Here is a 20,828-nt window from a genome sequence, read left to right on the forward strand (position 1 = left end):
CCTTTCTCTGGTCTTGAAATCCGTCCTCGCAATAGAGATCGCGTGCAAGGTAGTAAAAGTTGGTAGTAATCAACATCAACACATACAGAAGGAAGTCAAAGGATCAATCGCTACGAAAATCTTCGAACCGGAAAGAGAAGGGGTGAGTAAACAGGATTAAAGCTCAAAGGTGCAAATACGCCTCATCGACGGTGGAGATACTCGTACCCGACACTTCTCGCTCTGAGACTGATCTCTTTCTCACTGGCTCCCGCACGTCTCAACAAGTTTGTCCCAATCTCAATTTCGAGATCTTTTTGAGATTTGCCGCTTGTTGATTTCTTCGAGTTTGAGAACAAGTTACTCAGCGAGCCACCAGACGTTCTGGGCGCGGTAGATGAAGAGTTTGAAGAGCTCTGAGATATTTTTGGGGATGTAGCCGGAGACGAAGAGAGATTTGAGCGTGGCGAGTACTGTGCAAATTCGTGCTCCGAGAGACCTCGAGTATCCGAATCAAAGATTCTAGGTGGATCGAATCGAGCCTGGAACGCTGTGGGAGGAGTAATGAGGTCGGAGCCATCCTGGGATCTTGATCCAGCACTGGTCGTCGAAGAAAATGAACGGTCCCGTGTCATTGCGACAGATGCTGGTGGTACAGTTGGAACATGGGACAGCAGAGATGACGTCGAAACCTTCGTATCGTGATTATGGTGGTCAGTCGATGACGGGATCGAACGATTCGACAAAGTAGCCGAATGCAATCGAGGCGACAAATCGAAAACTCGTTGTTCGTTGTCGAGCAGATCAAAATCGAGTCGAGTTGGTTCCCTCGTCGAAACCGGGTTCGATTCAGTTCCGCTTGATTTGACCGCGTTGAAAAATACGGGGTGCCACTCTTCCTCCGATTGAGCTTGTTGAAGAGGTTTGGGGTACGGGTTGACAAAATCGTTCCACCTCGTTGCGAATCGTTTCTTCTTGTTCGCGTCTTTGCCCGAACTTCCATCCGATACGGATCGCGAGTCAGTGTAGTCGGTGTGCGTCGTTGCGGGACTTGAAGGAACAGGATCAGGAGAAGGTTCGTCAACGTCTTGTTCCGCCACGTCCTCTTGAATCCGACCACTACGGAAATCGAGAGCCTGTCCAGATCGACCGAGTCTGAAATTGAGTAAGGAGGATCGTCTCGATGAAGGTGTCGGAAACGAATCGAAGCTGAAGTCGAGCTTGATCGAAGGGGTCGACGAAGTGAAGAACCCTGCAATCGAGTCTTCCCCGAGTGACAGGAACGACGTCTCTGGGGAAATATCTGCTGTCCTATGATCCTCGAGACGCTCGCAGCTTCGAGATGGTGCGTCCTCCCCAGTTGTGAGCTCGTACGCGCTTTGTTCGGAGGGGGTTGATGGAAGCCCAACGACCGGCGCTGGAGAAGCAGGAGGTTCGAAACTGATTCGCCGATACGACGAGATTGAGCTGAGACGGTTCGCAGCAGCAGTGAATGAAGCTGTCGAATGGTCTGACCGTCGAGCGCTGTGCGTAGCGGACCCGAACTGGCTCAACCCGTGAACATCTGAGGGAAAAGCGCCGACAGGGGTGAGAAGGAGGAGCGATCACGGTCAGTATCATGCACGGTGACACCTGCGTAAGACGGGATACAAGAACGGCGCGGCGACAACAATCGAGTGACAGGAAGCACAAAAGGTGAAAGAAAGCGCTACACTGCAAAAAGCTAAGGTACGAGATGGATGACGAGCCTGGATGATTATGATGAGTTACAACAGGAGAGACATGCAAAAGATCGAGAGAGAGCGAGAAAGAAAAAAACCGAAAAAAACAGAAAAGAGTAAAGGGGAAAAGAGAGGAGATCAAGCGAAAAGTGCTTTACCTTGACTCGCTTGTCGTGCCATCGGTTCTGCCTGGTTCGTTTGTTCGACGTTGCCGTTTGAAGGTCCCGAGTGACCGAGGTGCCGCGGTGCCGACATCAACGTTTTGAGAGCTCTGATTTGCAGCGCCGTGCAACCTCCAAGGGTGGCGGCTTCGTACACTGTCGGCGCGGCGGAAGGATCTTTTGACAAATGTTCGTGCAGGGCGTGCACGACGAGCGCTCTCAAATTGTCTTCTTCGTAGTTGACCGAGAACAACAAGAGGGCGGACAAGATGGGGAGTTCGAGTTGAAGTGGGGTACACAATGTGAGCGTGTACAGGTACTGCAGGAACGCGAGTACGACCGGTTTCGGTTCAGGCAAGACAAGCGTGCGAGGGGTCAATCTCGCTTCTTCTGTACTCGCCGCGGTCGTCGTCGTCGATCGTGCCGAACTCGTCTTGGTGAACGTGGGCGACTGGAGCGAATCGGTCGTCGACGCTTTTGTGTGTACGCTGTCTCCGGCCAAACTACCCACTTCGCTGTTCTCGATCGAAGCATCCTGAGCTCGTTTCTGTTGAGCCGCGACGACACCGCTCGCTTTGATCTTGAACTCTTGAAGCTTGAGATCGAACCATCGCCATCGATCCTCGAGAACTTTGCGGCTGCAGGCGATTCGAGCGTTGTCGGAGCAGACGATCTCAAAGTCGGACAAGAACGGTTGTTCGAGGGACAAGAGGCCGAAAGATTGCGCAAGCGGCGGCAGAGGCTGCGGCAGTGGTTGGTAGATCCCGTGAGCTTCGAGGTCGATGAACGCGACGTGCGTAAAGTTGGTCTGCTCGCAAAAAGGTTCTAAAGTCAGCAGTGCGCGAGTTTGAAGACCGAGTCTGGATCGAATCTCACTTGACGGTGGTCGTAATCAGCCGCAATATCACGCTCTATGAACATGGAAGGAATCGTCAACGATTTGCGCAAGGGAGATTGCGGAAAGGTGATCCAATCCAGGCGCTCACCTCGATCGCCAAGAACGACGACGTTGTTTTTCCATCCGACCGCTCGATTCCAGCTACCTTTTTGCAAAACGTTGCCCGGATCAATGCGCATCCACTCGAGCGTGCCACTCCCCGAACGGTGACTTCCGTTGATTTCGAGGTTGGCGCCATTTCGACGCGCACCTCGGTCTCGTTCGATCCCGATCGCACCTTGTGGACCCAGCTCGAGCGCCCAAATCGCAAAGTTGTTCAAGTGTTGAGACAGGAAGGTTCCAAAGATGATCAAGTGGTGACCGAGTTGGAAGCCAGACGGGAACCGCAGACCGGGAGGCAAAGATGAACCCGTCATCGAGGCCGAAAGCGACAGCGGGTCGAGCGGTTTCGAGGTCGACAAGGGCGAGGTCAGAAGGTCGAGGTCTCTCCGCACTCTAAAGTATTCGGGGAGAGGGGTCAGAATAGGCGCGTATAGGCACGACATTTGGAACGAGTCGATTCGGATAAACGTACTGGGTGAAGTTGAAGTTGGAGAACAACAGGATGGGTTCAGGTTCTCTCACGTCATTTGGTACGGTGAAACTCAAGTTCCTGAGGTTCGTCTCGGCACTCGCTCCCGCTTCCACCGAAAGCGGCGGTACAGGCATCGGACCTCCTGGTTTGACCGATACGTTTGAAGTGGTCGCGATTGCTCGATACGTGCCAATGTGTCGATCCCATTTGCCCGTCTGAATCCAGGTCATCGTTTCGAGGTCGAGGACATCCGTTGAATGTAGATCTGTCGTGTGATGCAGGTGAGCTGTTCAGTCTCGAGGCGCGCCGAGTCGGCAGTCAAAGAGCAAAGACTGACAAGTGTTGCGGATATCTTGCCCTCCCATAATCATGAGACAGCTTTTCTGTCGCACAGGTTCTGGTTCATCTGACGACGACAGTGTAGTTGTCGGATCTGCCGTTGCCGTACACACGACTCCCAAATGAGCGTAACGCGGTTTCGGGATCTCGGTCAACCCTGGGCCGAGTTTGATGGGTCCGACTTGCTCCCACGCGAGGGTATCACAGTTGAATACGTGCAAGTCGTTCAACGTTTGTAGTGCTGGAGGTTCGTCGTCTCGATCGGGATCTTCACGAGTCGAGGTGGATTCCGAGGATGAATCGTATCCTTCTCCACCAAAGATGACGAGTTTGTTCTGCCCCCAGGGGCAACACGAATGAAAGTAGCGGGCTCGAGGTGGAGGTACGGTTGGAGCTTCGTCGGCGGTAGGTTCAGGCGAGACTAGGGTCCATTCGAGTGTCCGCAAGTCGAGTCGGTACAAGGTCGAGACCATGGTACGAGTCGGGACCAACCGTCCTCCAAACACGTATACGGCGTCACCTAACAATGTGACGGAACATCCTACCTGTTTGTTTTAGGCAAGGTTTTGGGTTCAAGGTCAGAAGGGGGTTGAACCGGTCATTTGAGGTTGTGGAGCGGAGGATTGACTGACCAGTGGGGGAGGTCTCGTTCCGGACGTCCTACGTAGTGATGCCGTGAGGTCTGCTGCACTCGAGACTTGAGTCATGACTCGGGGTGTGCCGGATCACGGACCCCTTCCAGGTGCGGCGAAAGCGAGCAAGCGTGCACAAAGGGGGTTTCCGACTGTAGATTGAAACGGGACCAGGCAAGATTTGCGTCAGTGCTGTTTATAAATCGAGTGCTTGAGTTGTACAAAGGAACAAATGGCCCGGTTCGGAGGGTTGGAGAGGAGGTCGAAACTCCGGGAGAAAGAAGGCTCGTTACTCGAGGCTCGCGCGAGCATTCGACATGGCCAGTACATCAGCCTCGTGCTTGTCGTCCGCTGGCCCAGAAGCGTGCGAGCTTGTTGGACACCCACTCGCTTCGACCTGAATTCAATCCGATCCCGATTCACAAGCCAAGTTCGTTGCGCAGACTTACCGATCCTTGACTAAGATTGAGAATGAGATCTGTGATCGCAGGTCGACAAGTTGGCAGTCGAAAGGACGAAACGAGGTGATGAGACCAGCTAAACGAACGCGCGCGGTTCCCTCTTTCCTCCTCACCCCGTCCGAGACGCGCTCAAAACATGCTACGACTACCTTGCACGTGCCTTCGAACGACTGTGAGATCTGGAGTACGATCTATCCACGCGCCTGCATCGATCGATCCCGCTTCAAGAATTCCCAAACCTCGCAGTGAGTTCTCTCCCCTCTCCCTAACAGGACCTGGACCTGACTTGAGATTTGGGCGGGGAATCTTCTAGCTCCTTTCGACACTCCCGAAGCGATCTTGACTGCCGCTCAACGTGATCTCGCACCTGCCTATGCCGACAAGTTTGAATCGTTCGCTCATTTGTTCTCGCGCACTTCGACCCAACTACGAGACGAAGTCGGCATGACGATCAAACAGTCGAGGTATCTCTTGAGAGTGTTGGAAAAGTACAGGTAAAAACAACCACCTCCCTCTCTCTCTCTCTTGTCAATATTGTGGAAGAGATCCTGAATTGTTCCATGTGTGGGGGAAACAACAGACAAGGGTTCAATCCGGATCAAGTCGCAGTGCCACTCAAACCAACCAAGACCATCAGGGGATGGGGGCCCAAGGTTCAGAACGGCGTGCGAGTGAGATGAACGTATGTGCCCCTTGTGCAACGCAGGCAGTATAGATCAGATCCATACTTGGGACGGTCAACAAGTTCCGATTCGAGACGGAAAAGGGAACCAAACACGCGATTTGCACAAAGAGCCAAAAACAGATTACTGACTAATGAGGGAACTACGATCGAGAGAGAACAGACGGCGAGGAACAAAGGGGCTTTGCTACGAGACCAACACACCTATGGACACACGAGCGAGATGGGCAATGATTCAGACGCCAATGCTTCACAGGTCGAACAGGTCCGATTTCCAGCCCGAGCGACGCAGTTCGGCTTTCTTGGCGTGTTTCGCAGCTCGGAGCGCCTTCTTCCTCTCTTGCTTGGCCGCGTCCGTCAAGCCGTCGACTGTCTGCCTCGCGCCCTCCTCGAGGTCCTCGGCGTCGTCGGCTCCGACCGCGTCGAGCAGTTCGGCTTGACCTTCTTCCATCAACGATTCGACCTGGCGCTTGCGTCCGACCACATCGCGACCTTGACGTCCGAGTCCGGTCAGGCGTCCGGGCAAGAGGTCGTCCTCGACTCCGATCGCGAGGATCCATTGGCCCTTGGGGTCGACCTTGGTGATACCCGTCGACGTCACCTGGCTCACGAGCGACGGAGCCGTCGTCGGCGTCGGCGTGAGGATTGCGCGCAGGAACGACAGCGGATCGGCCGCCGCCGCTGCAGCGCCCGTCGCCTTGTACTGCAGCGTGAAGAGCGAGCGATCGAGCTGGGCAAAGCCGTGCGCGATTTGCTCCTCGAGCACCTCCTTGATCTTGACCTCCATGAATGAGCGGACTGCGCCGCGCGCGAGCCAGTTGCGGATCGGGTGCGACGACTGGCGAATCGCAATCTCGAACCCGCTGATGTCGACGTCGACGCGCTTGAGCTTGAAGAACGACTCGCGGTCAGCCTCGTTCGCGTTCTCGAGCACGAGCGTCACGTCGAGACCGTTGTCGGCATCAGGGTGTTCCGAGCCGAGGTAGATGTCGAGCAGTCCCGAGTCTTCGAGTCCGACCCATCCAGTCTTCTTGTTGACTGCAGAGACGGGAAGGTCAGCTGGGTAGTCAAGAACCACTGAGCACAGACATGAACGCACTGTAGTAAGAGATGTTCTTGGCAGCCATGCGGAGGCCAGCGAACGAGAGAGTCGTCGAGACATGGCCCTCGGAGGCATAGGCCGCGTAACCCTTTTGGGTGGTGTAGTCGAGAACAGAGCGGAAGTGAGCTCCGTCGGGGATGAAGGACGCGCTGCATACGGGAACAGGACATCAGCTCGAGAGCTATCATCATGGTATCCAAGCTACTCACGACTCGAAGCGAATGTTGTCAACGATGAGGTCAAGGTCCTCCGAGGTGAATTCAACGCGGGGCAAGGGCACTTCCTTGAGGGCGCCGAGCAGACGTGGAAGGAAGACTTGCGAAACGTCCTTCCAGAGATCTCCTCCACCCGAGCCCATCAGGTTGAAGCCGGTCTCACCAAAGTCATACGCAGACTCGCCAAGCTTCTCGCACGCATCGGCGACAGCGAGGAGAGCCTTGTCGTTCGCGGCGTTGTCGAGGAGCTTTTGGGCTTCAGCGATAGCGTGGTTCGCGTCCTTCTTCCATCTAGCACCCAAAGTTTGTCGTTTAGTATTGATCAAGAGAGCACGAGACTTTGGTAAAAGGAGTTGTGACTTACTCGGCGTTCGACTCGACAATGCTGCGAGCTTCATTGTACATCTTCTCGAAGCGTCGAGAAGCCTTCTCGCTCGTGACGTAGCCGGGATCGTTGATTGCGCGGTCTACAAGCTCCTCGAACTCGGACCAAATCTTCTGGAAGCGCTCGTCGTTCTCGAGGTGCTTGTAGACGGCAGACGCGGCTGAAAGCGCAGGTCCGATGTCTCCCGTGAAGGATTCGACAATCTGGCGGAAGAGGCCGACGGCGTTCTCGGCTTCCTGATTCGGCTCGGCATCGAGATCGATGTTGGCCGTCGTCGCCTTGGCAGACTCGACAACTTCCTCCTTGGCAAGCTCGAAGTACTTGCGCGCAAGTCCGGAGAGGGTGTTGATCGCCTCGGAATATTCGGGTTGATCTTGGATCTCGTTGACGATAGCCTTGAATCGCTCCTTGATGGCATCGAGGGCGTCGGTCGAGAGCTCCTCCTCGACGTACTCCTTGAATTCGCGAGCTTTCTTGACACCCTGGCGGAGGGTCTCGTCGCGCTTGTCCTCGGCGTCGCGCTTGACTTGCTTGCGGAAGTTCTGAACGTTCATTGCGGCGTCCTCCCAGTAGAGACCCTCGCCGGGGATGTGGTGCTCCTTCCTCTCCTTCTCACTCGGACGGGCCTTCTTGGCTGCCTTCTTGCTCGCACGAGTCGCCTTGATGGTTGCGTCGGCAACTCCCTCGGCCGCATCGGCAAAGACGTCACGGAATAGGTTGACACCATCGCCGATCAGGTTGCGCAGCTCGTGCGAAGTGAGCAGAAGCGTGAACAATTGGTGAAGCGATCCCGCTGCTTCCTTGACCTCCTTCTTCGACGGCACGGGTACGCTCGGCAGCTCGAGGTTGCCAGCAACGTCAACGTCGACGTCGACATCGGCTTCGCTCGCTTGCCAAATAAAACGTTGGATCTGTAATTGAAATCATCGTCAGCCGAGCTGTACCGTTGAAGAGAAGAAGGACCTGAGCGAGACGCAGTGCTCACCTTGTCATCGTCGTTCTTCTCGAGAATCAAACGGTTGATCGACTCGAGGAGACGACGCGTGTCAACCACGAGCTCTTTGCCCCGCTTGGACAGTTGAGCGCCTCCGGCTTTCCTGGCGACCATGCCGCCGATCTCGGGTTGGAGAACCGAGGTGCGGAGAATCGCTTGAATGTATTGCACCAGCTGGTCGGACGTGGGCAGCTTGCCCGCTTGGAGTGCGCCATAGGAAGCGGCGAGCGACTGGAGCGTGAGCGAAGCGTGGTCGGCAGCTCGTTGGCTTTGGCCGTTGGCCGAGAGTAACGGGACGCGCGATAGAGAGTCAGACATCCTGTCGGGTTGCGAAAGAGTGACAGTGCAGATGGTCGAGAGAAAGCGAGCGGGAGCGAGAGGGAGGCACACGAAGTCAGCACGAAGGTAATCGATGACGTAGTGCGAGGAAAGGTGGGGAAGCAGGCCGGGATGTTAGCTGGGCATAGTAAGAACGCGCGACTCACGTGTAGGGTGTGGAACAGGTAATCTACACACTATGGATAGTGTGTGGTGAGAAGGAGAGAGGAGGAACGGGAGGGAATCCCGATCGACGCCCACCTCCGTCATTCGAATTTACCGGCGTCGATCATGGTTATCACACGCAAGCGCTTGTAAGAGTTGCACCGCATTCAGTGAACCGAGACTGCGCGCCTTGCAGTACTGTAGAGCCTAGACTCGAGCTCTCTTGCTCAGGCTAAGCGAAACTGCGAAACGGATTCTTTGTGTCACACGGCGTGCTTGAATAACCCCATTTATTTTACGAAAAGGCTGAAAGAGCTGTACGAGCGGAAGGAGATGCGACAGGGCGCTCGGATCTGTTTTCACGTCGAATCACTCACAACTCTTTCAAGTTGCAACACAAGGTCTATGTCCTTAATCAAGCAGATACCCTTCGATCTGTCTCCGGAGTCCTTCTTCACCTCTTACTGCCGCCGTCTTTGCGATGTTCTCTCCCACATATGGCGGCAGGTCGACATATCCTCCGTCGGTGCTCGTTGTAGAGAGTTTCGAGGTTGGCGGCCTGGCAGTCTGGAGAAGTAGCAGACACGCGTAACACAAATGCGACGACAACGACAATACGTGTGATTGTCCATCCTCTTGCTTCGATTCGCTGGGCACAGAAGTCGGTTCAACAACCGGAACAGCTGTCTCGGTCGCAGACGATTCCGGCAACAGGTGGTTCTTTGAAGGCTGGTAAGGTTCACGCTTCTTTATTGCCGAGGTAGTCTTGATCGGAATTGAAGCTTCGAGCGCGGTAGGATTCGGGTTCGCGAGCGCTTGACGGGCCGATTGCAAGTCTGCGATCGTGATGGCTCGCCTCCACCCTTCTGCGCTGACCTGCGCAGGCCTGCAATTGACCAAAGGGTCCGCGGTATGTCAGCCCCATGGGAACATGTCGTTTTGTGGATCGAGTGTTACATACATTTGACACAGAGCGCAAGTCGTGTCTCGCAGGGTCGTGTCAGCACTCCTCATGCCAAGCTTGTGCGCCGTTTTCGTGATGATCGAGACCGTACTCGGAAACTGAGCTTCAAGGTTCAGCACGAAATCTTTCTCCGGAAACAAGGTTAGTCTCGTAGAGCTTTCGTCTGAGTCTGAATGGGAAGGAGGGCTCACCTTCAACCAGCTTGCCGATGCCGACTTTTTTGATGTCTCGGTCTCCAACTGCTACTGATGGAGATGACCTCGTGAGGCTCGTGTCCTCGTTCGTGACGAGTACCGTCTCGAGTGCTTCGCTTTCGACATAGTACGCGACTTCCTTGCCCAAACTCGCACCCATGGGCCGGCACACCATCAAGTCGCAGAACGCTTCTTGACGATCAACGTACTCGATCGAGATCTCTTCTCCAACGGACCATCCTCGGCCTTGAGACATGGACGAGATCGTCTTGATCCCTAACCGGGTCGAGTTGTCACCGAGGAGGAGGACTTCGCACCCTCGACTCCTAGCGGTCGATAGCAAGAGAGAGTGCAACAAGGTCTGGCGGAGGGTCGAGTACGTCGTCGGAGGCAACGGAGGCGAAGGATGCAGCAGGGCCAACAGCTTGTCCCGTGGCGTACTGGCTGACGAGGTCGAGGTCGAAGGGTGAGCGGGGAGCTCGGGAAGAGTGATGCAGGTGGACAAGGTAGGTGCGTCCGAGGTCGAAAAGATAGACGAGAGCTTGAGCGGGAGAAACTCGAAAGGTGTCGTCTCTTCGACAATCCGCTTCATCTCGGCAGTCTTGTCACTCTGTTCCGAGCGATAGAGAGAGCTGTCAGAAATCTCGACAGGACCGAAAGAGGAGAGGATAGTTGGCGTACGCCGAAACCAGGCAACTCGCTCTCGTCGATGTAGACAACCTGGCACTGCGAGAATGCCGGCGGGAAGAACTGCTTCTTGGGCTTCTTCTGTTTCTTGACGGTCGCCTCCTCGTTGGAAGTATCGGCCGCCTCTGGTGCAGATTCTTGAGGTGCAGGCTCGGCTTGTTTGAAGTAGAAGGTTTTGAACAATTCGAGCATTGCGCTGTTTCAACGCCGAACCGTCAGCGTCGATGTCTATCAACTGGCAGTGTTTATAAATCTATCGCACCGACTCGAGCTGCCGCCCGAGAATGCAAGCAGGACGTTGCTGAGGGGCTTCTCAGGGCCTTTGCTCTTGCCCTTGACTCGCTCTTCCTGCGCGCCTTCGTACGTCGCAAATCCGTTCCTCGACACAACCTTTGCACCTTCGAGAGAGCGACGGAACCTTCCCTGGAACGAGGCGAGGAAGCAATCACTATGCGCGCGAGAGAAAGCGTCAGTGTCGAACGAAGCAAGAGTTGGTTTTGACGTACTGGCACCAAGCCGTAGCTCGTACAACAATTTTTGGCGGCTGTCCGCAGCGCACGCAGGTGGAAGATGGCGGCGGCAAGACTGTGAGGGAGATGAAACAGTCAGCTTCAAGCGCATGATCACCATTCGAGCAGTTTGAGCGAGACGCACTCGGAATATTCTCGGACTGAGCTTCGTCCTGCGAGGGTTGTCCGCACGACATGTCCGCTCGATGAAGAGTTGCGGTGGCTGTGAAAGTTGAACGAATCGCAGACGAAGCGAACGCATTTATTTTGGCCTCTCTCTCTCTCCTGACTCTCGACGCGCTGTGCAGAACCCAAGCTGCACCGCAAAGTGTAGCTGTATGCTCTCCCGCAAGAGCCTCTCGACCTCCTCTTCACTCTCGCACACGAACCGCTTTTGCATACAGCATCTTGTTCAACAGCACCGTTTCATGTCGGCAAGCCAATACAACGGCTACCCCTACGACTCGAGAGGCGGGCGACGTGGAGGGGGTTACTCTGGTCCTCGTGCAGGTTGGAGCAACCACGACCGCGATCCCGACCAGAACTGGCACCGTCCGTAGGTTGCGCACGCCCCTGCGCCTTCTTGCCCATCGACCACCAGCTGAACTTCGTCCAGCAGCGCATCAAACTGGCAGGAACCGCCGCCAGGCCCTGGACGTCGTTCTCATCAAAATTGGCCCGATCAGGATGCCGCTTGGAGGGGTAGGACAGACGGAGGAGGTTGGTGGGCCGGTTCCAACACGGGGCACTACAACCCTCGTTGGAACGGACGTCAGGGCATGCAGGTCGAACCTGAGCTCTGGTCGACCGGAGTCTACCGCGAACGAAGCGCTCCTGCGTGGGGTCCTGCCGCTCAAGCCCAGTCTCGTTCGCCCTCGCCTAAACCCTACCCTGTCCCTTCGAGTGGCTACACGACTCCAGAGCGGCGGCAGAAGAAACACCAGCGCTCTGCACCGTTGCCAACTCCTTCACAAGCGTACCTCGACGCTTCTTCGACGCCTGCTGTTGGCTCCGAATCTGCCGCCAAGCGCAAACCTCCAATTTTGATCCTCGATCTGAATCACACGCTACTGTGTCGATCCGAACGCAACAGAGCAGGTTCGAAAGTACCCCTCGTCCGCCCGTATCTCGCAACGTTTCTCGAATACATCTGTTCAACGGTTCCATCGAACGTTGCATCCGACCCACCACGATCACGGTTCCTGCCCGTTGTCTTTTCGTCTGCGAGACATCAGAACGTCTTGTCCCTTCTGGTCGCTCTCAACCTCGTGCCATCCCACCGACTACCACCACCATACCCTCGCGGCACAGCTCCTTCGGACCAGACATACGATTGTCGCGCGTCAGAGGGCGACGTTTTGCAACTCGTATGGACTCGAGAGAATATGGGGCTCAGCGAACGGGATTTCCGGGGCGACGTCGAGACGACCAAGGACCTCGAAGGCGTGTGGAAAGCGTTGCAGCTCGGCATGAGGGAGGCACGACAAGACTCGGACGAAGAACTCGAGAAGCAGCGCAACTTGATAGGAGCATCGAGGACGATCCTACTCGACGATGAAGTTTCGAAAGCGGTACGTTAATGTTTTCGTCCTCCGGCTTTCGCTCTCTTGCACCTCTCCTCCCACCAAATCCTGGACTTGTTCCTCACTCGGATTGCATCTCATTCAGGCTCAACAACCGCATTCGTTATTGCCAATCAAACCTTTCATCCTCGAGCGCCGAGATTTCCCTCCTCTGCCATCCTGGCAACAAAAGTCGCCTGACGACGTACCTCCGCCTCCAGCTGCCGTCCAACTTTTGCCAGACCACCCTGCGTGGGAAGACCGGACCCTATTGTCGGTCATTTACCAACTTGACGAGATGTCAAAGTGGGGCAACATCAGTCACGAAATTCAACAAGGCGCTCTCGAACGAATCAGGGCAAACATTGAACGCGGATTGTTGCAAACGACACGGACACAAGGGCAGATTGGTACTCGCGAGGTGGAGCAGGAGATGGAACGAAGAGGGGAACAGATTGTTCAAGCTGCGGGCATCGATATCAAGAGAGAATGGGATCACGAATGGCGAGAACGAGTATTGCGCAAGTCGGGAAGATTGTGAATCAGTGTGGGTTACGTAGGGAAGCTGCTGTCGCTCATGAGCTGGTCTCGTTCGCGCGCGGAATGTTGCAAGCAACCTTTTAGACTATTGAAGCATTACGGTTCAGCCCAGACCTGCGCTGTAAGGAGGGCTCGGACGAGAAAGAAAAAGGGGGGGACCCCGATCGGATCGCGCATGGACCGTCTCTTGCGCAATATTCCTACCGTCCGCTTGCGAGGCTACAGTAGTCGTGTCGACCTCGTGATGCGCGTGAGTGTAGCAGCGCTAGTGATGATGCGATGATGCCCTGCCAAAAGAGCGTTGCTCAGAAGTGGCGGTGCTGCGCCGTCCGGGACCTTCTTATGAGCCCATTGTTTCCAGACACGGTAGGCTTGTGCGCGACGATCAGAGATCCCTTCGCGTGGTCGACCCTGTCCGAAGGGGTTTGTTGGCCGCTAGCCTGGTCGGCCGTTTGCGCAGAGAAAAATTGTGACGTTTCGACCCGAGAACCGCTTTCAAAGCTGCGCACGGCAAACGCTTGTGCGTGCTCGTTTGTTCTCAAGCGACGTTCCCTTCCTTGCTTCTCGACTCTTCACTTCCCCTCTCACACCCATACTTCGACACGAGAAAACAAGATCGCCATGCTTGGAAACAACAACACTCCCGCTTCGACCACTAACGCTCCCGTCTACGATGCCGCTGGCAACCCGATCAACAACCAACACGGCCGTGCGTCTTGCCGTCTGACTCCCGAGCTGTTCTTTCAGTTGATCTTTGCTCGTTGAACTAGACCACAACACCTCGTCTACCGGAGGAGGCATCGCGAGCAAGAGTGCGCACCGACCTCCTTTTTTTCATCAGGTCCATTCGAGCCGTACTAACAGACTACTTTGTCTCTGGAGCCAGTCCCTGGAACTGATGCTCACGCAGCTACTCGTGAGTTTTGCCAGGGCTTTTGCGTGAGAAGAAGCAGACCGGACGTAGTCCCACTTTTCCCCTTTTAGACGGTCACCCGAACGCCGTCGCTGGTGGACCCGGTTACGGTACTACCGGTACTGCTGGTGGACCCGGTTACGGTACCACCGGTACTGCTACTGGCTGTAAGTTCCGGCCTTCACTCATCTTGACGGGTCTATGTCCGAGCGAAAGAACTGATGCGGATTGTCGATGCTCCAGACCCTGAAGGCCACCGTGCGCTCGCAGTTCTCTGCGCTGTCGGATACGCTCGATTTCTGTAACTAATGTTCTTTTACAGACACGACTACTACTTCCGGTACTGGAGGAGGTATCGCCAGCAAGAGTGAGTCGAAGCGCTATTATCCAGCAGCTCGTACCTATCAAGTCACTGACCCGCAACGTCTCTTACTTCTGTCGAATCAGTTCCCGGTACTGATGCCCACAAGGCTACTCGTACGTAGCGTCTCGTCGCCTTGACTGATCCTATTTCCCCAAGCTCACGGTAATTGGCCTCGCAGACCCCCCTCATGGCGCAACTACCACGACTGGCCCAACGGTCGGATCTGCACCTCTAGGAGCTCACACCGATGCGACTCACACCACTGCTGGTACCCATGGCACCCATGGCACCCACGGAACCCACGGCACCCACGAGCCTCACGGTGCTCACGGGGCCCACGGTACTCACGGCACCCACGGCACTCACGAGCCTCATGGTACTCACGGTACTCACGCCCATGATGCCCACCACGCTGGCACCAAGCCTTCCATGACGGACAAGGTAAATGACTGCTCCAAGCTCGGATATTCTGTCAAAACTCCGCTGATGCAACTATCGACGGATGCGAGCAGATTGGCGGCAAAATCGATGTCGCGATCGGCAAGGCGACCAAGAATGAGGCCAAGGTGAGCTATGAATGTCTCGAAACGTCACTTTTGTCACGTTGGCCTAGCCGGGACCTCTCTCGATCGTCACCATTGTTGCTGACACATAGCTCGTTGACCTGTTCGATGTAGGTCGTTCAAGGCGAGATCAAGCAACACGAAGGCAAAGCGGGACTCGCCAACGCAGGCCTCGCCCATGGCACCGCCGGCGCGCCCGCTGGCACCTACTGATTGCGTTCTTCGGATTCAACAGACTCAAGGATACCCATGACTCGAATCAAGCAGTTCCTCTGAAACCCCTTCTACCAAACGTTCGGCTCGTATAATTGCTAAGCTCTGTCTGACAATGTACATGTGCAATGTTTCGTTTGATTTACTCAAAAATAAATCGTATCGCGAAGAGAGAGGAAATGCTTGCGAAAGAAGGGGCAATCGAGTGCTGCGAGACAGAGGTCGCAGAAGCAGTGCGCGCGCGCGAGGCGGAGCCAGCGCTTTCTTCTTTCTCCCGATCTCGATACCCACTCTCGAGTCATGTCTGAACAGCCCAGTAAAGGATCACAACTGCTTGCGAGTGGCAAGGAGCTGTTCAACAAGCTGCCCAAGGATCTCAACGCATTGTGAGTCCCCACTGTGCGATTGCACCGCCTCAGTGACGTGCTGAACTGAATCACCAAGTGATCTCGCTGTACCAGGCGCCAGCAAACGACGCCGCTCTTGTACCGCCACGAAGACACGCTCAAGCTACAACTGTACATTCGGTCGCAGAGAGGCGTGACCGACTCGCTCTCGGCGTTGTCGCGCAACTCGCAACTCGCGAGCAAGAACCTGTTCGTGTGGACTCAACAGGACGATCAGGGCGCCGACATTTCCGACGTGTTTGATCGCGCTGCCTTCTTGCAGTACAAGTCGAGCGAAGTGCATGCCGAAGCTGCGGCCCGCATCGAACAGTCCCGACTCTTCCTCAAAGACATTGTCAGTTCTCAAACGCAGTCTCCCTCGTCCTGGTACAGGCTCTTTCTGACGATGCAAAGCTTTCGACGAGTCTTGCAGCGCAATTCGGAGAACGAACTCTCGATTCGACGCAAGAACCGCACCGCTCTCGCAACGAAACTCCAGACTCTCAAGGACAAGGACACCCGCGGCAAGAGTTCGGACCAAATCGCGACGCTCCAGAACGAGCTCGATCAACTCGATTCCGAGATTGTAACCTCGACCTCGGCGTTCGCCGCGTTGCAGCGACAGAAACTGCACGAATCGTTCGCACTCCGGTTCGCCGCCGAACGCGAGATGGGAGAGAAGCTCGCGATCATCGCATCGTACGGCGAGTTGCTCCTGCAGACTATGGAGACTGACGGTATCGATGCCGAGTACGGTGGCAAGCGCAAGACGGCACAAATCAAGGTCGAGCTCGAACAGGCTCTCGCCGCGTGGAAACCGTCACCCGTCCCGGCCCTACCAGAGAGTAGCGCTTCCTCGTTCCAACACAGTGACACGAGGTGAGCGTGCTTTCTCCTCGCACGTGTGCAACGCATTGACCCCATCGGATTCAACTTTTTCAGATCGTTCGGAGCGACCCACGCGGACCAGCTCTCTCTCCTTGGTGATGACGAATCTGCCTCGTCCCATCCGACGAACCTCGTGAGCCCTGGACGCTCTCGCGCTTCGTCTTCTGCGACTCGTCAACACTTTGTTCCGCCTCTCGAGACGATTCCCGCTACCCCTGGTGATCCAACCGTTCCTGGAGGAGAACCTCACCAACGCCCGGTCCCTCCGATTCCTGCTCGTTCACCGTTTAGAGATTCAATGGCAGAGCGTACCCCACAGCAGCAGCAGCAACAGCACCTGAACCTGTCTCCGACTCCACAAGATCTCGGTCAAGGGTTCTCTCCTCCAACTTTTGCTGAAGGGTATCCAGTTCCTCACCCTCCAATTGGGGTGTCTCCACCTGAACCTACGATCGCTGAAACGGGTGCACCACAAGTGGGAACGGGAGGACCTGCTTCAGGTCAACTACGTCCCCGATCCTCGATCAGTAGTACCGACCAGAACCTGGGTCCTGCTCAACAACAATCACCACGTCAAGAACCACTATTTGAACACGATCGTTCTGGTTCAATGCCGGGTGCCCTCCCACTTGACGAAGCCGGATGGGACGGAATCGATTCGTCTCGAGCTTCAACCGGGGCAGCAGGTGGTGGAGGATCGGAGAGGTTGCCTGGGTATGGAGAAGGGGACGAAGACGCGAACAGAGCGAACGAAGAAGCCGAAAGGATCTTGGCGCTCGAACGTGAATCGAAACAATCATCTGCAGGTCGAGCTTGAAAGAAAAAAGTCGGCTTTTGTTCGACAACCTGATACATCGTTTTTGTGCCGGTTCTGTTCTGTTTCTCTTTTTTTTTTTCTCGTTTCGTTCCGTGTCCTGTCTGTACTGTGTGAAGTACGTCCTGCAAGTAGGCCTTGAACCTCTTTTCTCCCCTCGTGTTTCGATTCTCTGTTACAGATCCATGCAGGGAGAGAGTATCCTTGCAAACTTCTCTCGGATTGCTCGTATCGAAGAAAAAGTACGCTGTAACCAAAGAGCTCACAATGTTCATCTTGGCAAGCGAGAAGGGTAGAAAAAACAAAGACAAGAACTTTAACAAAACTACAGGTGCTTTGGAAGATTACAAGGGAAATTTGCGTTTGGTTGCGGAACGAGGGAGAAAGTAAAGAAAGTACGAGGAAAGAGAGAGAGAGGAAACGAGGGTTTTGCGAAAATTATGTGATTGGGAAGAGACAGTAAATCGAGTCGAAAAGTTGTTTCCGGGGTTTTCTTCCTAGAGGGGCAGGGATAGTAATGACAACAACGAGAGGTTGGGGTTTCTCTCCTTTCTTTTTTGCGAGGCGAACGATTGGCGAGGACGAAGGGATAAAAGAGAGAAGAACAAGCAATGAACACATGTACAGTTTGGGGGAAAATCGAAGTTGGACGAGATTGCATCTTCGGGATCAGGGTGTTTTGGTCGTCGTCGTCAAGGAGGAGCGAACGCAAGTCCTAGTTTTTTGAACCACCATCGAGTTTTCGATTGGAGTGTGTTTTCGAACGATGAGACCAGAGCCTCGGTGATTTCGTGATTCGGGGTATGTGACAAATGGTACGCCAACCCTGAGAAATTCCCCAACATCGTTTCCGACAATCAGCTCGATGTTTTACGAGAGTTGGGAAAGAGGGGAGGAGGATCTTACCTGCGCTCTGTTTGAACCGTTTCGGACATCGCTCGACCGGACATGTCAACTCTCTCCCGTTCGGTTGGATGTCTTGTTTGAATTTTTTCGTCGGTCGTTCGAGTCCGGTATGTTGATCTTTCTCGATCGTCAAGAAGAAGTGACCGTTTGCCGAAGCGTTCTGAAAATGGAACCTCAACCCCGCAAGCGATTCTGATTTGCGTTTTTCGAGGATGAGAAATTCACGTCAATCGACTTGCGAAGGGATTTGTCAAAGGGAAAAGGGGAATTGCCTCACTGAACGTTTTCCCACAAGGTTCGAGCGCACATCGAAACGGTAGATCTGGACCTTTACCCGCTGCCGTTTCCCTGACATGTTGTTCAAGTTCCTTCATGAGGTCGGTTCGTTCCTTGTGAAACGCGTTGTTGTGCTCTCTCAACTCCTTGACGGTTCTCCATCCAATCTTCATATCGTCATGTACGGCTTCTTGCTCTTTCCAGTACGCCCACGTATCGTCATCGACCGTGCGATCGAGGTAACAATAGTTGCATCCATACGGTCGTACCGAAGGGTCGTCCTCGACTGCAGGAACTTCGGTTTGTCTCCTCAGTTGTCCCGTACGGGGACAAATCATGTTGGGTACGATCGTACCCCTCAGACTCTTCATTTGAGAATTCGAGAGTGACAATGGCATTGAAGCCGAAGCGTTTGAACTTGAAGCGACGGGTTCAGTCGTGAACGCAGTCGGGATTGGATCTTCCCCTTCTTCTTCTCCTTCTTCAACATCATCGTCGTCTTCACTCGTGTTGACCTCTTCTCGACTGTCCTGCTCGTCTCGACCTTGTTCATCGTGATCATCATCCACTTCGTCATCATCGGGTTCGAGAGGGGGTCGAATTTCGTTCTCATCTCGATCTTCCTCGGTTCCAAACTCGCTCAAGCATTTGCGTTTCAAATCGTTCCTTCTCGTTCTCGATCTCCCCCTCAAAGATCCAGTCGAGCCTGACCGTTGCAGAATTGGGTCGACCGCGAGATCCGAATCGAGTGAGACGAGTTTCCCTTTCCCTTTCGCTGATGAGCTCGTCGTCGTCCCCGCTGGCGAAGACGCAGTTGATGTCGACGTCAATTGACTGGGACGTATCGGGGCGGGTGCAGGTGGACAGAATCCGAGGCTTGGTGGGATGATGGCTGCAACGGGAGCGAACGATGTTGGTTGCTGCTGCTGCTGCTGCTGAAGGGCCTGTTGTTGCTGTTGATGTTGTTGCTGCAACTGATGTTGAAGGGCATACGCAGAAGCGAGTTGTTGTTGATGGTGCTGGTGTTGTTGATGCAATGGAATGTACGGTTCCGAAGGATCGTACCCTCCGTCGGCAGCAGCAGCAGCAACGGCCTGCTGCTGGTGGTGTAGGCCAAACTGTGCGAGATACGGGTTCAACGGAGATTGCGGTTGCAACCCTGAAGGGGTCGAACCGGCGAGTGAAGGGTAATGTGCGTGAATCGGGTTCGTAGGTTGAGGGGAAGGGTACGTCGGGTACGAGCCTCGAGGCGAATCGATGACGGAAGCTCGGTCGTTCGACGAGGTACGAATCGAACTACTCGTCGAAGGAGTACGTTCGTGTGGTCTCGAGTGATGCGCGGAGTGAGGATGCTGCTGCTGCAGATTGTACGCAGCTGGAGGAGGCAGCGAGAAGGTCGAGCTCGCGGTCGCAGCAGAAGAGGACGAAGCGGACGATCCAGACGGCGGGTTGACGACTTGCATCGACGAGTGGTTCGATCCGGCCGACGAGCTGCTTGGCCGCGCACCTGCCGAGAGTGACAACGAAGTCGGAGACGACGCCGAGCCAAACAGGTGTTGATGCTCGCTCGTGGCCTGCTTGAGCAGACGGATGTACTCTTCCGACGAAATTGCGGCTGGATACAAACCGGGGTTCTGGAGCGCGTTGTACCCGTTCAGGAACTGCTGCATGGCGACGGATTCTGGACGGGTCGGGGCAGACAGCGGTGCGCTCGCGTGCAGGTCGAACGAGAGTCCTTGCAGTGCTTGCGCCTGAGCTTGAGATGACGTCGGGACAGCTGCAGATGTGGATGCAGGCGCGGAAGCCGAAAGGGGTGACGGTGCTTGGACCGAAGCGGGAGAAGCAGCTGCAGGCACTGGAGACGGGGACGGCACAACACTCGCAGGGGTGATCAGGTTGTGCACGTTCGGCGCTTGGGGCTTGAAGGGCGACTGGCGAGGTGCTGGACTTGTCGCTGCTGTCGCGGTGGGCGAATCGAGCGGTGAGAGCGCGAGGAGCGTTGCTGCGACCGGGTCACTGCGCGCGTCTGCCTGGGTCCGTTTCGGCGAGGTGGTCCCAGGGGACGGCAGGTTCGCTGGGCCCGATGCGAGCGAGGACGGTAGCGCGAGGGACGGGTGCGTCGGCGGGAACCAGGTCGTCCAGGATGGACCCGCACTTGCGCCGTGTTGATGCGGCGGTTGACTGAGCAATCCGATCGAGTCGCCCGCGTACATCGAGCGCTGTTACACGGCGAGCGGTGGGTCAGCCGGGCTGCGGGGGCGATGCGATCTTTTTTTCGGCCAACAATTTTCGAAACCGGCACCTGACCGGCCAACCGCGCCTGCGAGAGAGAGAATTTCGGGCAACGCACCTGGTCGGAAGGCAGCGCGGACCACGCCGACGGATCGAACGTGAGCGGGGTGTAGTCGGTCATCGCGCAGCAC

The 20,828-nt window shown here is 55.3% G+C and overlaps 8 protein-coding genes across 8 annotated transcripts; 4 read left to right on the forward strand and 4 right to left on the reverse strand.

The window, feature by feature from the left end:
- Positions 1-182: 182 nt before the first annotated feature.
- On the reverse strand, positions 183-4,379 carry JCM15063_004784 (uncharacterized protein; the record flags this gene model as incomplete). The annotated part of the gene is made up of 7 exons (XM_076677444.1): positions 183-1,543; positions 1,859-2,669; positions 2,738-2,772; positions 2,848-3,254; positions 3,334-3,598; positions 3,671-4,217; positions 4,305-4,379. The coding sequence occupies 7 exons, from the start codon at positions 4,377-4,379 to the stop codon at positions 183-185; spliced, it is 3,501 nt and encodes a 1,166-aa protein (XP_076535530.1).
- A 522-nt stretch (positions 4,380-4,901) lies between these two features.
- Positions 4,902-5,445, forward strand: JCM15063_004785 (uncharacterized protein; the record flags this gene model as incomplete). The annotated part of the gene is made up of 3 exons (XM_076677445.1): positions 4,902-5,010; positions 5,079-5,259; positions 5,346-5,445. The coding sequence occupies 3 exons, from the start codon at positions 4,902-4,904 to the stop codon at positions 5,443-5,445; spliced, it is 390 nt and encodes a 129-aa protein (XP_076535531.1).
- Positions 5,446-5,697: 252 nt separating this feature from the next.
- On the reverse strand, positions 5,698-8,461 carry JCM15063_004786 (uncharacterized protein; the record flags this gene model as incomplete). Its single annotated transcript, XM_076677446.1, has 5 exons — positions 5,698-6,485; positions 6,547-6,698; positions 6,759-7,055; positions 7,129-8,060; positions 8,135-8,461. The coding sequence occupies 5 exons, from the start codon at positions 8,459-8,461 to the stop codon at positions 5,698-5,700; spliced, it is 2,496 nt and encodes an 831-aa protein (XP_076535532.1).
- Positions 8,462-9,037: 576 nt separating this feature from the next.
- NCS2 (Ncs2p) lies at positions 9,038-11,177 on the reverse strand (the record flags this gene model as incomplete). Its single annotated transcript, XM_076677447.1, has 7 exons — positions 9,038-9,512; positions 9,588-9,714; positions 9,782-10,394; positions 10,466-10,667; positions 10,734-10,919; positions 10,978-11,056; positions 11,126-11,177. 7 exons carry the CDS (start codon positions 11,175-11,177, stop codon positions 9,038-9,040), a joined length of 1,734 nt encoding a protein of 577 aa, XP_076535533.1.
- Positions 11,178-11,408: 231 nt separating this feature from the next.
- Positions 11,409-13,083, forward strand: JCM15063_004788 (uncharacterized protein; the record flags this gene model as incomplete). The annotated part of the gene is made up of 3 exons (XM_076677448.1): positions 11,409-11,536; positions 11,600-12,551; positions 12,649-13,083. The coding sequence occupies 3 exons, from the start codon at positions 11,409-11,411 to the stop codon at positions 13,081-13,083; spliced, it is 1,515 nt and encodes a 504-aa protein (XP_076535534.1).
- A 620-nt stretch (positions 13,084-13,703) lies between these two features.
- On the forward strand, positions 13,704-15,135 carry JCM15063_004789 (uncharacterized protein; the record flags this gene model as incomplete). The annotated part of the gene is made up of 10 exons (XM_076677449.1): positions 13,704-13,791; positions 13,853-13,894; positions 13,969-13,998; positions 14,067-14,162; positions 14,239-14,253; positions 14,318-14,362; positions 14,443-14,472; positions 14,538-14,800; positions 14,872-14,925; positions 15,037-15,135. 10 exons carry the CDS (start codon positions 13,704-13,706, stop codon positions 15,133-15,135), a joined length of 762 nt encoding a protein of 253 aa, XP_076535535.1.
- A 300-nt stretch (positions 15,136-15,435) lies between these two features.
- On the forward strand, positions 15,436-17,226 carry JCM15063_004790 (uncharacterized protein; the record flags this gene model as incomplete). Its single annotated transcript, XM_076677450.1, has 4 exons — positions 15,436-15,521; positions 15,597-15,876; positions 15,955-16,400; positions 16,464-17,226. 4 exons carry the CDS (start codon positions 15,436-15,438, stop codon positions 17,224-17,226), a joined length of 1,575 nt encoding a protein of 524 aa, XP_076535536.1.
- Positions 17,227-17,915: 689 nt separating this feature from the next.
- On the reverse strand, positions 17,916-20,818 carry JCM15063_004791 (uncharacterized protein; the record flags this gene model as incomplete). Its single annotated transcript, XM_076677451.1, has 4 exons — positions 17,916-18,049; positions 18,130-18,321; positions 18,407-20,624; positions 20,756-20,818. 4 exons carry the CDS (start codon positions 20,816-20,818, stop codon positions 17,916-17,918), a joined length of 2,607 nt encoding a protein of 868 aa, XP_076535537.1.
- Between the last annotated feature and the right edge of the window lie 10 nt (positions 20,819-20,828).

The sequence above is a fragment of the Sporobolomyces koalae genome (genome assembly GCF_050403365.1).
Source record: "Sporobolomyces koalae JCM15063 DNA, S_koalae_JCM15063T_v1_ctg8, whole genome shotgun sequence".
Classification (NCBI taxonomy): Eukaryota; Fungi; Basidiomycota; class Microbotryomycetes; order Sporidiobolales; family Sporidiobolaceae; genus Sporobolomyces; species Sporobolomyces koalae.